We start from the raw sequence: 17,011 nt of genomic DNA, 5'->3' as shown, positions 1-17,011 counted from the left end.
GTTCTAAGCTTGTTTTGAGTCAACAGGTCTTATGTGTTCTTTCACTAATTACAGAGAATAGAGGGAAATGGCTGTTTGTGGTAAATGACTGTCTGCTACACGTACAGCAGGTACAGATTAGGGTTAAAATGCTGACGTATTCCTCTAACAGGGTTTCTGGCCAGATGCTAAGTGTGGGGGTTTCATCTGGGAGGACCTGATTCCAGATCAGTCTGAAAGAAGAGCTGTCAGAGGGAGTGCGGCAGCTGTAACATGGCCCGTTCAGGCCATCGTCTCCCAGAAAGGGTTGGGTTACGCCACACACACCCTATTTAATTTGGTGGTGTATCACTGTCAATCTGTTATTGTTGTGCCAGTAACTAAATATGTTCTAAACGCAAGACGGCTCTCTTCCGGCTCCTCCTGCTCCTCAGCTATCTCGTCTTGCCTGTTTTCTCGCCCTCCCTGTGTGTTTTGTCGTCACTGACTCTTTTGTCTTCAACCCTGCCCTGGTTTCACTCTGGTGACAGTGTCAGTGATAATTAAAGACTATGCATGTTCAAAAATACCATTTTGTTTACGTTACTTTTTTGGACCAGTGGTTACATTTGACTCGGGTAAGGCCGCACCAGTACACCAGATCATGAACTGAAAAAAAAGGTCTTATGTTAGGAGTGATGTTATATACAACAATGCAAAATGTATATTTATTATGAATTTATTACATTATTTTATACTATATGTTCAATTACAACTCGGACAATGTAGACTAAAACCTTACCAACTTTATGGCAAAGGAATTTAGTTCATTTAGATGTTATACTGATTATAACAGGCCTTCTATGAACAATGAGAAGTTATTAAATGATAAATTTACCTGTTAATTAAATTTACCTGCTGTGTAATTGATTTTGACCAGCATGTTTGGTGAAGTATTCAGGATATTCATTTATTCTTAATGCTCTTTTTCTTTTTTCCTGAAAAATCATCTGTACCTTCATCGCTCATTCAGGACTCCAGTTATGTAATATAACTAAGCAAAGAACCATTTAACTGAGCAAAGCAACTGAGGCACAAAACAACACGTCGGTGAGAAAGATCACACCCAAGCCGGACGAACAGGTGTTGTGCCTGACTACAGTGGATGTGAGAAAAATTCTGCGCAGAGTCAACCCACGGAAAGCTGCAGGACCAGACAACATCTCCGGCAGAGTGCTCAGAGAGTGTGCAGACCAGTTGACAGATGTTCTCACGGACATCTTCAATGTCTCCCTGTGCAGCTCCACTGTCCCAACGTGCCTCAAGACCACCACCATCGTCTCCGTGCCGAAGAAGTCCACGGTGTCCTGCCACAATGACTACCTTCCTGTTGCTCTCACGCCCATCATCATGAAGTGCTTCGAGAGGCTAGTCATGAGGAACATCAAGACCCAACTGCCCTCTTCATTGGACCCCCTGCAATTTGTATATCATCCCAACCGCTCCACGGACGATGCCATCACCACCACCCTTCATCTCTCCCTTACCCACCTGGAGAAGAAGGACGCCTACGTCAGAATGCTGTTCATATACTTCAGTTCAGCATTCAACACCATCATCCCCACCAATCCCACAGAATTAAGCTTGCTGGGCTTCAACACCCCCCTCTGCAACTGGATCCTGGACTTCCTGACGGGGAGGCCCCAGTTAGTCCGGTTCGGGGACAGCATCTCCAGCACCATCACAATGAACACTGGGGCACCCCAGGGCAGTGTACTGAGTCCTCTGCTGTTCACCCTGCTGACTCATGACTGTGCTGAGAAACACAGTTCTAACAGCATCATAAAGTTCGCAGATGATACAACTGTGCTGGGTCTCATCAGCAAAGGCGACAAGTCAGCATACAGAGAGGAGGTGCAGCAGCTGACAGACTGGTGTACAGTCAACAACCTTCACTGGAATGTAGAAAAGACCAAGGAAATGGTTGTTGACTTCAGGAAACCAAGACACGACCACTCTCCGCTTAACATCAATGGCTGTGGAGATAGTTAAGAGCACCAAGTTCCTTGGTGTCCACTTAGCGAAGAACCTCACCTGGTCGCTGAACACCAGCTCTACAGCCAAGGAAGCCCAACAGCGTCTCCACTTCCTCTGGAAGCTAAGAAAGGCCCGTCTCCCTCCACCCATCCTCACCCTCTTCTATAGAGGGACCATAGAGAGAGCATCCTGAGCAGCTGCATCACAGACTGGTTTGGGACCTGCACAGCCTCTGACCGCAAGACCCTCCAATGCATTGTGAGGACAGCTGAGAGGATCATCGGAGTCTCTCTCCCCTCCGTCATGGACATTTACACTGCCCGCTGCATCCGCAAAGCAACCAGCATTGTGGATGACTCCACCCACCCTTCACACAGACTGTTCTCCCTCCTGCCATCAGGAAGAAAGTACCGCAGCATCCGGCCCAACATGACCAGACTCTGCAATAGCTTCTTCCCCCAAGCCATCAGACTTCTCAACTCCAGAGACTGAACTGATGTTTTTTTCTGTTACATGCACTCTCTCTCTCTCTCTCCAACCATTTACCCCAGATAAAATGGGAAGCATTTTTTTGCACAAAGCATTTGCACTAATAACTTTACTACCTCACTGGACTCTATATTTATTGCACACTGCATAATTTGCATACTACCGCCAATTATTTATTATTCTCTGTCTGTACTGTGTTGTGTTGTCTGTCTGCACTTGTATTGTGATGCACTTGTGTTCTGTATGCACTGTGTCTATGTTGCACCATGGTCCTGGAGGAACGTTGTTTCGTTTCACTGTGTACTCTGTATGTAGCTGAAATGACAATAAAACCCACTTGACTTGACTTGACTTGACTTGACAAAAGAGCCATTTAATCAAGAAACAACTATAAAACCAGTAAAGAACCATTAAACAGGGTGAAGGACTATTTAACTACACAAAAACTGTTAAACCAGGTTAAACCATTTAACCATAAACCTGTTAAAACATTTTAACAAAGCAAAGAGCCGTTTAAACAAGCAAAGAGTCACATAACCAAGCAAAAAGCCGTTTAACCAAGCAAAGAACCATTTAACCAAGCAATGAACCATTTAACCAAGCAAAGAACCATTTGAACAAGCGTAGAGCTGTTTAAAAAAGCAATGAACCATTTAACCAAGCAAAGAACCTTTTAACCAAGTGAACAACCATTTAACCAAGCAAAGAGTCGTTTAACCAAGCAAAGAGCCGTTTAAACAAGCAAAGAGCCGTTTAAACAAGCAAAGAGTCATATAAGCAAGCAAAGAGCCGTTTAACCAAGCAAAGAACCATTTAACCAAGCAAAGAGCCGTTTAACCAAGCAATGAATCATTTAACTAAGCAAAGAGCCGTTTAACCAAGCAAAGAACCGTTTAACCAAGCAAAGAACCATTTAACCAAGCAAAGAGCCATTTAACCAAGCAAAGAACCGTTTAAACAAGCAAAGAACCATTTAACCAAGCAAAGAACCATTTAACCAAGCAAAGAGCCGTTTAAACAAGCAAAGAACCGTTTAACCAAGCAAAGAATCATTTAACCAAACAAAGAGCCGTTTAAACAAGCAAAGAACCGTTTAACCAAGCAAAGAATCATTTAACCAAGCAAAGAGCCGTTTAAACAAGCAAAGAACCGTTTAACCAAGCAAAGAACCGTTTATCCAAGCAAAGAATCATTTAACCAAGCAAAGAACCATTTAACCAAGCATAGAGCCGTTTAACCAAGCAAACAGCCTAATAGATGTGCTACACACTCACAACATGCTTATAGATGTGCTACACACTCACAACAGGCTGATAGATTGTGCTACACACTCACAACAGCCTAATAGATGTGCTACACACTCGCATCAGGCTTATAGATGTGCTACACACTCACAACATGCTTATAGATGTGCTACACACTCACAACAGGCTAATAAATGTGCTACACACTCACAACAGGCTAATAGATGTGCTACACACTCGCAACAGGCTGCTACACTACCTACAAACATGCACATTCTGCTATTGGCCTCAGGGCCAGTTGATAAGGACATTTTAATACTCATCAGAACACACTGACACACCAATTGGTTGGTTGTAGATGACCTACAACCATCCTTCTGGATGACGCACAGTTACATCAGAGACCTTTTAATTTTTAAACTGATAACAAGCACATTTTCACTCTTTGCGTTTGTTGGCGTCTGCTGTCCGTCAACAGAATCCCACTGAAATCAATGGCCAGAGCTGCGTTTCTGACAGAGTCCTACAGATGTCCATGTGAAAAGCCTTATTCCATAGCTGCTACACTTCTGTAGAGCTTAGCTTCGGTTCTCAAAGTCTGCTGACCTCAATCCCTGAGGTATCCATCCATCCAGACACGCATAACATCCCATAATAACCACACACTATCAGCTGAACACCAAGCTGCTATCAGTTGAACTTTGATGAGACAGAGGTGTGGAGTGGATTTGGTGAATAATTCAGTCATTGTATACAGCATTAGTATTATCGTCAGTATCACTACCGCCATAGTGAGGGTGTACTGAGAATGGACTTCTTGCACATTGAGTGCCTCCCAACGGCATAACAGCAGGGCCCCTAACTCGGAACATGAAATTTTGAATTTTGAATTCGGAATTTAGAATTTGGAACTCGGAACATGGAATTCAGAATTTGGAACTCGGAACTCGGAACATGGAATTTAGAATTTGGAATTCGGAATTTGGAACTTGGAACATGGAATTTAGAAATTGGAACTCGGAACATGGAATTTAGAAATTAGAACTCGGAATTTGGAACTCGGAATTTGGAACTCGGAATTTGGAACTCGGACCCTGGAATTCGGGACTTGGAATCCGGAACATGAAATTTAGAATTTGGATTTCGGAATGTGGAATTCGGAATTTAGAATTTGGAATTCAGAATTTGGAATTCAGAATTTGGAATTCAGAATTTGGAACTCGGAACTCAGAACTCTGAATTTTGAACTTAGAACTCGGAACATGGAATTTAGAATTTATATAGAGAATAACCTGCAGTGAACACACCTTCCATCACCTAATACAGTCCACACTACGAGGTCTCACTAGTGGTGGCTATTGCCACTGTTAGGTAGGTGATCATACTATTCTAATAGGACACACACACACACACACACACATATATATATATGTATAACTTACAAATGGACACTGCTGTCATGCTGTGTTATGATCCCTGTCTCTCCTCACCGCCACATCCTTTAAAACACTCACATGTCACAGAACTACCACCACATCTGCAAACAAGCTCACAAAATGCTCCTGCCACCTTAGGTAAACAGGCTGCCTGGCTTTAAGGAGATTAAGTGCAGTAGAGAGATTTTCACAGTGTGGGTTACCGTACGAGCACGAGGGAAACAGGTCAGAATACAGAGCACATGTGACAGGACACTCTGAAACTTGGGCTTTTAAAGGGCCCGTATTCTAAGTTTTTCCCCTCAACAACTTTTCTGTGGTTTAATGTAACAAAACCCAGTTTCACACTCTTTCTGTATCCGTAAAAATTAAACAGGCTATTTTTTCGGGGTACTGTGCCTTTGAGACTGATTTGTGTAAATGAGCTCTGTTCTGATTGGCTGCCTTGTGCCTTAGTGTCTCTTTCCAGAAACAGTCTGGAAACTTTTAGACTGAAACTTTAAATAACTTATTTTTGAATGTGCAGAACGAAACTGCTGGACGACGAATAAGCAGATTTTTAAAAACACAAATATGTAAATATGTTTTGTGACATCACAAAAGCAAATAGTTTACCCTAGTTCACCTCTATGGACTGCACTACAATGTTCAGCAATGCTTACATATAACAACAAGCTTTCATATAAAAAATGCAATGAACTGGTCAGAATCTCGGGTCATGCTGCTCGCCATCAGCAGCCGCACTCTGAGAGAGCACAATTGGCCTTGCTCTCTCAGGGGGGGACAAGAGAAGAGACAAGACATTTTCACCATTAGTGTTGGACACTTGAAATTTGGCCTCTGCCTTTAACCCATCCGTGCAGTGAACACACACACACACACACACACACTAGTGATCAAACACACACAGTGACAGTGAGTACAAGTGGGCAGTCATCACTGCGGCACATGGGGAGCAGAGCCTTGCTCAAGGGCCCAACAGTGGCAGCTTCCCGAGCCCGGGTATCGAACCCACAACCTTGTCTTCAACAGCCCGATGCTCTCACTCATAGTGTGATGTTGTTCAGCACAGGTGTCTGTTAGCTGTTGTATCAGAGCTGGGGTTTAGCATGCTGGTTAACTAGCAGGGCTTCATCAGCAGCAGTTGGACAAGGCAGTGGCTGGCTTCCGAGGACACATGCTCCTAGTTTTGGGGGCATTGCTAGTGATAGGGGGAGTTAACATGAACGGATTGGGTAATTGGCCTTCCAAATTGGGATACAATTAGAAATAATGATAAAAATACAATGAAAATTGGATTTCCATGATATCGGTCCTTTAAATGTTTAACTAGGTTTGTTGTATTACCTTGTTTTGATGACTTTCTTCATGCATGTTAATTGTCTTATGCTTTTCTATTATTGTATTTGAGCTATTTTGATCATTTTATACCCCCTAATCTCCCCGTGGTGCTCAGCCTTACTTAAAAAAGCAAGGTTCTCCTCAGTGTAACGCAAGCTGACATAAAAGACATTGAGCAGACCTGTATCCTGACCTGCTAGAACACTGTGAAAGTAAACATTTGAACAAAGTAAAGTATTTGTTAGCATGAACTCATTAAGTCTACGTTACTAAAGACACTATTTACATCTTGCAAACCACCTGCCCAGCAGCTCTCTAACCGGCCGGCTGTGTCACCTCTGTGAGCGTGTGTGTGTGTGTGTGTTATCAGTGAGGGGACATGGTCCACACTGCTTATGTAAGTAAGAGTTGGAGTGGTTATCGGCTCAGAGCTCAGTGACATTGCTTTATCATTTTCTGTTGGTAATAGAACATGCTAGACCAAACTGTTGCTTGAAGGCAGTACACACGGATTACATCACTCAGACCAGTGCTTGTGTGTGTGTGTGTGCGTGCTTGTTTGCATGTGTGTGTGTGTGTGTACCACACCCATAATTACAAAAAAGATAAGCACAGTAAATCTGTTCTTAGGCCACACTGTTCTTTTCAGCCCTGAATTTACTTGAATAGACATACAGTATATGACAAAAGTATTGGGACATCTGCTCATACACTGTTTCTTCTGAAATCAAGGGTATTACAAAGAGTTTCTCCTGCTTGTGTTGGAGTAGCTGCCTCTACTGACCAGGGAAGAAGGCTTTCTACATGATTTTGAAGGAGCATTGCTGTGAAGATGTGATTGCATTCAGCGACAAGCGTGTTAGTGAGGTCAGGATGTTGGATTATCACTACCCCACCTCATCATCCCCAACTACACATCTCTTCCCAAAAGTATTGGATGGAGCACCACCATCATTCCAGACAACACAGTTCTTCCACTGCTTCACAGCTCAATACTGGGGGCTTTATATCCCTCTAGCCTATGCCTCGCATTGGCATGGTACTTATAGGATTCTCTGCTCTAGTCCTATTCTAATGTCAGTACTTCACTACAATGATCTAGACTGTATCTAAGCTGTGTGTATATTTGCACATCTGTCAGCAATGGGTGCAACTTAAAGTAATAAAGTAAACTGAATGCATTCATTATAAAGGGTGTCCACAAACATTTGGACATAACTATTTTTATACCATATATATCCAGAACTGATTCAAGTTAGTGTAAAGTCCTGTGGTATTACTCTACTGCCTCAGTCCACATGCTCCTCTACCTTCAGATGCTGCTTCTGGAGCTCTCAGCTTGTCAACAAATGCATGTGTACATCTGTCCATGAGGGTGTGCTTAAAGCGTGATTTGTATTTACAGCAGTGGAGTATAAGTGAATTATACTGCCCCCTGTAGGCATTATGTATGCTGCTTATTGATTAGTCATGTCCAGTTCCCACCAACTTGTTAGGACCCCTCAAATTACTCAATGCTACCAATGCTAGGAGGGTAAAGGCTAGCATGTGCTTCCTCTGAGTCACACGACACCCACCCACCCAGAGAGAACAAGGCCAGTTGTGCTCTCTGGGACTCACACCCACACATGGATGGCTATGGCATCACCAAGGCCCTCCTAATAATAGGGTCGGCGCTTAGACAGTTGCACCACTCGGGAGCTTCTGTCACAGCTTATTAAACTCAAATTCCTTAATTATTCACAATACTGATCAATTGCTTTCACATTTCATTCATGTGACAGTGACATGCCTGCATGTGCACGGCAGGGTTTTCTGCATTTTCTTCTGAACATGATGTGGAGGTAGATGGAGGTATGTAGGGGTGTTCTGATTGTAGTGAAGGAGAAGAAATAAACCTGAAACTTACAGAGTGTGGAGCGTCCTTCATGCTTTCTTTCTGTCTACTGGGGCTGTCATCAGGGCGCAGGGTCAGTCTGAGCCGCGTCACTTCCCTCTAAAACAATCACACAGATGATCACACGAGTCAAAATGAGTCCAAATCCAACTTCAACGAGCACAGCACAGTTTATGCAGTTTATCTCAGTCTCTGTACTTTCAACTTCAACCATCTTCAACCATTTATGGCTTTGCAGCAGTAAAGTAAACTGTATGTCCAAATATTTGTGGACACCCCTTCTAATGAATGCATTCAGCTACTTTAAGTGGCACTCATTGCTGACACAGATGTACAAATGCACACACACAGCTTGTCTACTCCCTGTAGAGACGTACTGCCAATACAATAGGACTACCTATCAGCACTATGTCTAATGCCAGGGGTGGGCTAGAGGGGTATGAAGCTCCTATCTGGGAAGAACTGTGTTCTCTGGAATGATGGATGGTGCTCCCTTGAATATTTTTTTGGGATGAGTTGGGGAGGCATGAGGTGGGGTGGCGATCATCCAACTTCCTGATCTGACTAAAGCTTTTGTCACTGAATCCAATCAAATCCTCACAGCAATGTTCTTTTAAAATCTAGTAGAAAACCTTCTGCCCTGGACAGTAGAGTCAGTTACTCCTACAAAAGCAGGATAAGTTCTTTTTAACAGCCTTGACTTAAGAATAAACAATGAATGAGCAGGTGTCTCAATACTTTTGTCCATTTAGAGTATCTTAGATGATTAAATGGCTGTGATGATGGCTTTATCATGAATGCCGTTCTTCCGTCTTGACGTTAATTGTTGAAAAGCTCAGGAATGAAGAGTCCTTCGAGGAGAGATAACGTTTCTTCGGCTGAAGTCACTGAATACCGAGAATATAATCTAAAGAAGACATCGGAGATGTTCCAGTAAAATTATGGCCTCATTGTGGCTCACTGCATTTTAGCAGTAAAACACCTTAGAATATCATATTCTCCAGCTATATCAGATCCTAGCCAGGTTTGTACTGGAAATTGGGAGTTCGCTAATCAGCTTGGTATTTTTCAAACTAAGTTCCAGAGACAACAGATATCTGATGCTGCTTCACTTTGATAGCAGTGTTTATGAGACTGCAGAGGAGTATAAATGCTCTAGAACTGCTCTGGTGAAATCAGTGTAATGCACAGCCTTGAGGGACCTGCTGCTTTTTAAACAGTAACAACAAAATACAATACAATAAAAACCAATTAATAAGTGCTCAATTCATAATTATGTTATATGATTATTAGAAATACTTCCAGTAATCATATCTTACAACAAGCCATGTATTTTGTTAACAGCAGGTCATGGTTGCCAGATGACAACAGTCAAACACTGTCGACACTGTTCCAAGTATAAGAAATTATTTAATTTAATCTGAAGGTGCTTTGAGAAACCAATGTTCCTCAAAGTACCTTAAGAAGTTCCTCCACTGTTTCAAATTGAAGAACCTTCAAAGGTTCCTCAAGCATCGTATACTTTTAACAGTGTACTTGATGCAGGTGGCATTCAGTGACGTCTGAATTCAGTGTCTGTTGCCATTGGTCTGTTTTCTGAAGGCAGCATAGATTAATGCTGTGTTCCATTTACCTCGGAGGTCAGGTGTCGGGCCTGGGAATGATGTCACACCTGCGTTGACCACGTAATTATTGACTTTTTGATAATTGCACCCTATTTCAGAACATTTCCAAAACAGACTACAGACTTTAGAGGTAACCACAACTGGTTTGACGATGCTTTACTGGTGTTTTCTGACTAATCTGACCAAATTGAGGCCAATTAAGGTTTTATGTCCCATTTATTCCCATGTTTATGTTAGCATTGTTAGCAATACCAGTTGATAACACATTGTGCGTATGTTCTATTCATGGACGTGGTTGGACAGTACTGTGTATACTGTGTATGACTGATTTAATGACATACAAACAGCTAGAAGTGCTAATAAATATAATACTACTGCTTTTATCACTGTTGATGTGCAGTGCGGCCATCTTGGATTTCGAACTCGGGCTTGGTGAGCCTCTCCCGACTTTCATGCAGGAAATCTGACTCCAGTTAAACTGTCCTACTTGGAACTTGGAAAATCCAACATCCCATTTCAAATGGAACGCAGCATAAGTATCCTTCACTGACTTACATTTCCCATAGTCCTGTGCATTAATACATATGTGGTAAAGGGAAAAGCAGTGAAGACCACAGTGGAGAAACAGCCCAGACACTGTTGCTCTAAATAAAGAACAAAGCCTATAACATTTTTATTCATTTCTTATTTTTATTATTCGAATTTTAGTTGTTTTCATTTCAACACGGCAAAGCTATGTAATCCCGGCCAGTAGGGGGAGCTGTGTAGTTAACTCTAAATGTTTGGCTCATGAGCTTCTGTATGCTTTCTTTTTATTGGTTCGCTGTTGAAAGATCTGCATGAAACAGTATGTGCTTCATGTAAATGATATACAAACGAGGAGCAATGTGGGCGTGTCATTCACAAATAATATGTTAATGAGGAACACAGTTTTATGTAACAGATTTGAATGTGGCTCGGCCAATCAGATTTCAAAGAATCAGAATATATAATGTATAAAATGCCCCTAAACTGGTTAGAAGGAAAAGCTGCACTGTTGAAGACTTAACAGAACACTTAGCCTCAGGCTAACTGAAAGCAACTGTAGCGAAAGTCAGCGATGGCTCGGTTTGTCTGGATTGGAGTCGGGCCATTGTTTACATGTTTCAGATGCCCAGTGGAACAGGAAATTGGGGAGGCTTGAGCAATGAGCAAACCCGGCCTTTGAGAAAAATGAGGCGCATCCAGGCTAATTATCATACCACTGTTTTACAGCACTGACGAATGCCTTCAGAGAAATCACACTGTGGCTACTGATGAAAGTGAAATGCACCAGGCTGCTGGGAACTGGACATCTGTAGTCTCTAACACTTTGTGGTGCAAACAAATTCCACCTATTATGCAAATACAGCGCGGTTTCATACGTGTAGCACTGCCGTCAATACACATCTCAAACAACATGACTATCACTGCAGGCATCAGGACAACTGAAACCAAATGACCCATATGAAAGTCATTCAGGGAAGACTGTTGTACATGAAACATTACAGGAACAGTCACCTCTTGACTGATAGGGTTGTGTAAACTCACCGGTGCATTGTGAGTTTGCAATTAAAAACTACTATTCTGTAGATTTTACAGTTAGAATCTATTTTAATATACTTGAATAAAGTATTTTTTTGCTGTCATGCAAAAATCCTGTATCTTGGTTTTGTCAGTTTTCACTGTTTTACATAATTGGTCATAGCAGACATGGATTATTTATATTAGATACTGAATGTCATAGTAGATATTTAATAGTTTAGATTAGTTTAGATTAGATCAGTAGATACTGATTAACTGATATCTAGACTAGACTAGACTAGACACTAAATATCCCTAATAGATATTGAGTATCATAGCAGATACTGAATAATTCATAGCAGATACTGAATAATTCATAGAAGATATTAAATAGCATAGCAGATACTGAATAATTCATAGTAGATACTGAATAATTCCCAGAAGATATTGAATATCATAGCAGATACTGAATAATTCATAGTAGATACTGAATAATTAATAGAAGATATGAAATATCATAGCAGATACTGAAAAATTCATAGCAGATACTGAATAATTCATAGCAGATACTGAACATCAAAGCAGATTATGAATACATAATTGCAGATACTGAATAACTGATAGTAGATATTGAATAATTCATAGTGGATACTGAATATCATATCAGATTATATAATTATCATCTGAATAATTAATTACATATACTAAATAATTGATATTAAATACTAAATACCATAGCAAATCCTGAATAATTCATAAGAGTTACTAATTCATAACAAATACTGAACAATTCTTAATATTTAATAGTTGATACAGAATATTTCATAGCAGACACTGGAATATGAATATAGTAATAGGAATTTAGAAGTTCTTCATATTGTATCAACCTTTCACATAAATGGACCAGTAGAAAAGCTCCAAAATGACTTAATATAAAATCACAAGTCTTTTTACATTGACTTCCCCTGAATGTTAAGGGGGTATTTGCTGTCTTCAAGACAAAGTTTTACCTTGACAGTGATAATTTGCCTATTTTTGGCCAAAACAAGATTCTTAGGTGATTTTCAAATGAATAAATCTTGAAGGGGGAATATTATGTAATATTATATTATTACTGTGTAAAGTAATCACTTCCTCAAGAATCGTGAACCCCTTATCTTTATGCATTTATACACACCCAATATAGAGCAGTGGGTCTGGTCATAAAAAGACTGTTGTCCATTGTCTTCTGGATGCCTTTTATGAAGCTAAACTGAGCGGCCGTATGCTGATTAGCCATGAGAAGGGCTCTCAGCAGCAGCTGACTGAGGCTGAACTCAATTCAATGCCATGCACTGATAAAATAAACATGACATGGCTCTGGCCCTCACAGAGATGGCTCTTATTACACCCCCCCCCCTTGCACCCTCCACCCCTCAGTGCTAAAGATATCCCTGAACTAGAGTAGGGACGCTGAGGATGATTAGCAGTGATGGGCACAGGCTATTAAAACTTAGCTTAGAGCGTGAGAGATGGACAAGGTGGCTCGAGCAGTGAGAAAGCAGCCTTTTGGAGGACAAGTTAACAAACAAATCCCACCGCTCAAGGGTCAGGCCAGCGCTGAGAGCCGGAGCAGAAAGAAAGTGAATGAGTGGGAAAGAGGCACAGAGGAGCTACGCCATTGTTTACGTGTTTTGGACGGTCAGTGGAAATAGAAAGTAGGAAAGCGTGGGCTGTAAGGAAACCTGACCTCAAAAACAAGACACATCAAAGCTCCTATCAAAGTTTTACAGCACTGAGCTGTGCCTTAACCTAACCCCTTAAACTATAAAAGCCTGGACGTGGCCCATAGATCAGTTCCTCTCATCAGTGCAGAACTTACAGATTAGCATCATAATATCAAACACTGTAAAGTAGTTATTGAATAATAAGTATTAAGATTAATACACTGAATATTGAGCATGCAGCCCAACACCCTGAATCTGAAAGTGTCATATGTGGGTAGTTTCATAGTGTTTACTGAATCATTTCTAGCAGCTGCAAGAGTAGAAGGCTTAAAATGAATAATTTTATAATAAGGCTAAGTGTTAAACTCCACACTTTAATATTTCAGGCTCAGACCTATTTTACATATTTGTTGCATTGTAGATAGTGAATACTTTATACTAGATACTGAATAGAAAATGCTGAATGTCATAGTATATGCAAAATAATTTATAGTACGCATTAAATAATTCATAGCAGACACTGAATACATCATAGTAGATGCTGAATACCACAGCAGGTACTGAATCATTCCTAGCAGATACTGATTAACTCATAGTATTTACTGAAGATCACAGAAGGTACTGAATAATTCCTAGCAGATAAGATAAGATAAGATAATCCTTTATTAGTCCTGCAGTGGGGAAATTCTCAATACTGGTTAACTCATAGTATGTACTGAATATCGCAGTAGGTACTGAATAATTGCTAGTAGATACTGATTAACTCATAGTATTTACTGAATATCGCAGTAGGTACTGAATAATTGCTAGTAGATACTGATTAACTCATAGTATTTACTGAATATCGCAGCAGGTACAGAAAAATTCCTGGCAGATACTGATTAACTCATAGTATTTACTGAATATCGCAATAGGTACTGAATAATTTCTAGTAGATACTGATTAACCTATAGTATGTACTGAATATCGCAGCAGGTACTAAATAATTTCTAGTAGATACTAATTAACTCATAGTATTTACTGAATATCGCAGTAGGTACTGAATAATTGCTAGTAGATACTGATTAACTCATAGTATTTACTGAATATCGCAGTAGGTACTGAATAATTGCTAGTAGATACTGATTAACCTATAGTATGTACTGAATATCGCAGCAGGTACTGAATAATTTCTAGTACATACTGATTAACTCATAGTATTTACTGAATATCGCAGCATGTACCGTTTGTAGAGTTTGGCCCAGTAATGCAGAGAATACATGTTTTTCAGCTTCTGGCTACTGCACTTTCTCAGATCTCCACATCCAGGGAAAGCTTTCCCCACTAGTATGTCGACCCTCCTTTGCTCGCAGTGTAACCAGCAAGCTGACTGTCTCTTTTTATTGAAGGGCGGGACTTCATCTTGTTGAGGATTACGAGAACTCCTGCTCATATTTTGATGAGTATCTGCTCTCCTCATTTATAACGTCTCTGGTTGAACTTGATACTTGGACAGTTCTGCGGTTCTATCTGTACCACAAAACATGAGTCTTACAGTATCAGCAGTTATCTTGGACCGTGTACAGGGCTGAACAGGTACCTTCACCAACCTCCACTTCGTCAATTCTGGTTTTGGTATTTTTACTGTAGCGCAGCAATTAGTCATTTGTCGTGGATCTACTTGTTGGTGGAAGAAGCTGACAGTATTAAACCGTATTCTCGTTTGTTTCTTCGTTTTGTAAGTGCTGTTGTATAAGAGAACAGAACACTCGAGGTTGTGTGTTATCGTGAATAACATCACTGCTGTGATGATCTACGGCCTTTGGCTCATGCCTGCGGCCAAATGACAACCATGGTGTTATGTGTGATAACACACTCCCTGTCGAGTTTTATTGCTTAAGTTGGTGCTAAATATGTCATAGCAGATACTGAAAAAGTAATAGATACTGAATATGGCATAGTAGAAACTAAATAATTCATAGTGCATACTTAATAACAAGTAGATACTGAGTATGTAAATACTAAATAAGTAGCAGATACTGAATAATTCATAATAGGTACTGAATAATTCATAGCAGATACTGAATAATTTATAATAGGTACTGAATAATTCATAGTAAATACTGAATAATTCATAGTAGATACTGAATAATTCATAGTAAATACTGAATAATTCATAGCAGATACTGAATAATTCATAGTAAATACTGAATAATTCATAGCAGATACTGAATAATTCATAGTGGATACTGAATAATTCATAGTAGAAACTAAATAATTCATAGTGGATACTGAATAATTCATAGTGGATACTGAATAATTCATAGTAGAAACTAAATAATTCATAGTGGATACTGAATAATTCATAGCAGATACTGAATAATTTATATTAGAAACATAATAATTAATAGTAGATACTAAATAATTCATAGTAGAAACTAAATAATTCATAGTGGATACTGAATAATTCATAGCAGATACTGAATAATTCATAGCAGATACTGAATAATTCATAGCAGATACTGAATAATTCATACTTCATAGAAACTTAATCACAAGTAGTATAGTAAATACTAAATAAGTAGCAGATACTGAATAATTTCTAATAGGTACTGAATAATCTTTAGTAGAAACGCACTACTTAATAAATCACAGTTATTTATAGTAGACATTGAATAGTAAAAGTTACATATTAGTTCCACAGAAGTCATTTATAATAGTTTTAATACCTGATATTTAATGTTGTAAACACCCCCTTCTAACATTCTCTTTCAATTTCTCTAACAACTCAAAGTTTGGAAACACTCATATGGCATTGGGACTGCATTGTGCTTCATTGTAATTCCAGAATTACTGTCTGAGCTGAACTGAACTGCAGTCTGTGAGTCTGTGCATGCAACCATATACAACCAGACATACAGACAAACAGTCTCTTGTCATAATAAGCTGCGTCCACTGTCAGAGTGTGTGTATGTGTGTGTGCTCATTAGCCATGTCCTCCTTACCTCATGTCCCTGATCCAGAGAGGCCGTGGTAGTGACCGATCCAGCTGGGCCGTTTCTCAGCATGTCTCCGTCTTATTGTCCCCTACAGTCCACGACAAACACTTATACACACAAACACACACTCAGTGCCACCACCTGCTCCCCCCGCTGTGGGCAACTATCCTCTGAAGGAGTGACTGAGTGAGCGAGTGAGCAAGTGTGTGTGTATGTGTGTGAGAGAGAGAGAGAGGAAGGGCTAAGGAGAAAAAAAAGACAGTCCCCCTCTGGGCAACAGGCCTGTTAGAATTCCTTCCTCTGGATGATAGAGTCGGGCGAGAGACAGAGAGATAGAGACAGCGAGAGAGAGACTGAGGTATTCCAGCTTGCATACAGCAGGGTGTAAAGCAATACTGCACTGTGTAGAGAAGTGACAGAGTTACACACACTCCCACACGCACACACATGCACACACACACACACACACATAAGCACACATGCACACCCACTGACAGGCTCCTCCTGACTGAGCGAGAGTGAGAGAGAGAGAGAGAGAGAGAGAGAGAGAGTGAGTCAGTGACAGCTCTGTGGCCTCTCAATTATTTATTCTTCTGTATTAGTATCAATAACTAATAATCATAAATTTTTCTTTTATTTGAAAATGGTAGAGAGACAGAAAAAAATAACAGAGAGAGAGAGAGAAAGTGGTAGAGAGACAAACAAAGGCTTATAGAAAGGGGTGGGCGTTCCAGAGTGCATAGAACAGATGGAAAAGC

General features: G+C 40.4%; 1 protein-coding gene across 2 annotated transcripts in view; it reads right to left on the bottom strand.

The window, feature by feature from the left end:
- myzap (myocardial zonula adherens protein) overlaps positions 1–16,631 on the bottom strand; it is a 33,183-nt gene extending 16,552 nt beyond the window's left edge. For both annotated transcript variants that reach the window (XM_072671489.1, XM_072671490.1), the window contains exons 1-2: positions 16,260–16,631; positions 8,415–8,501 (exon numbers count right to left, since the gene is read on the bottom strand). In XM_072671489.1, coding sequence (XP_072527590.1) covers positions 8,415–8,501; positions 16,260–16,322 — 150 coding nt within the window. In that variant the 5' untranslated portion in view covers positions 16,323–16,631. The remainder of the gene's footprint in view (positions 1–8,414; positions 8,502–16,259) is intronic.
- Between the last annotated feature and the right edge of the window lie 380 nt (positions 16,632–17,011).

This window comes from Salminus brasiliensis, chromosome 25 (genome assembly GCF_030463535.1).
Source record: "Salminus brasiliensis chromosome 25, fSalBra1.hap2, whole genome shotgun sequence".
In the NCBI taxonomy this organism is placed as follows: Eukaryota; Metazoa; Chordata; class Actinopteri; order Characiformes; family Bryconidae; genus Salminus; species Salminus brasiliensis.
The sequence above is the reverse complement of the archived record's forward strand: the minus strand, read 5'-3'. Positions and strand labels throughout refer to the sequence as shown.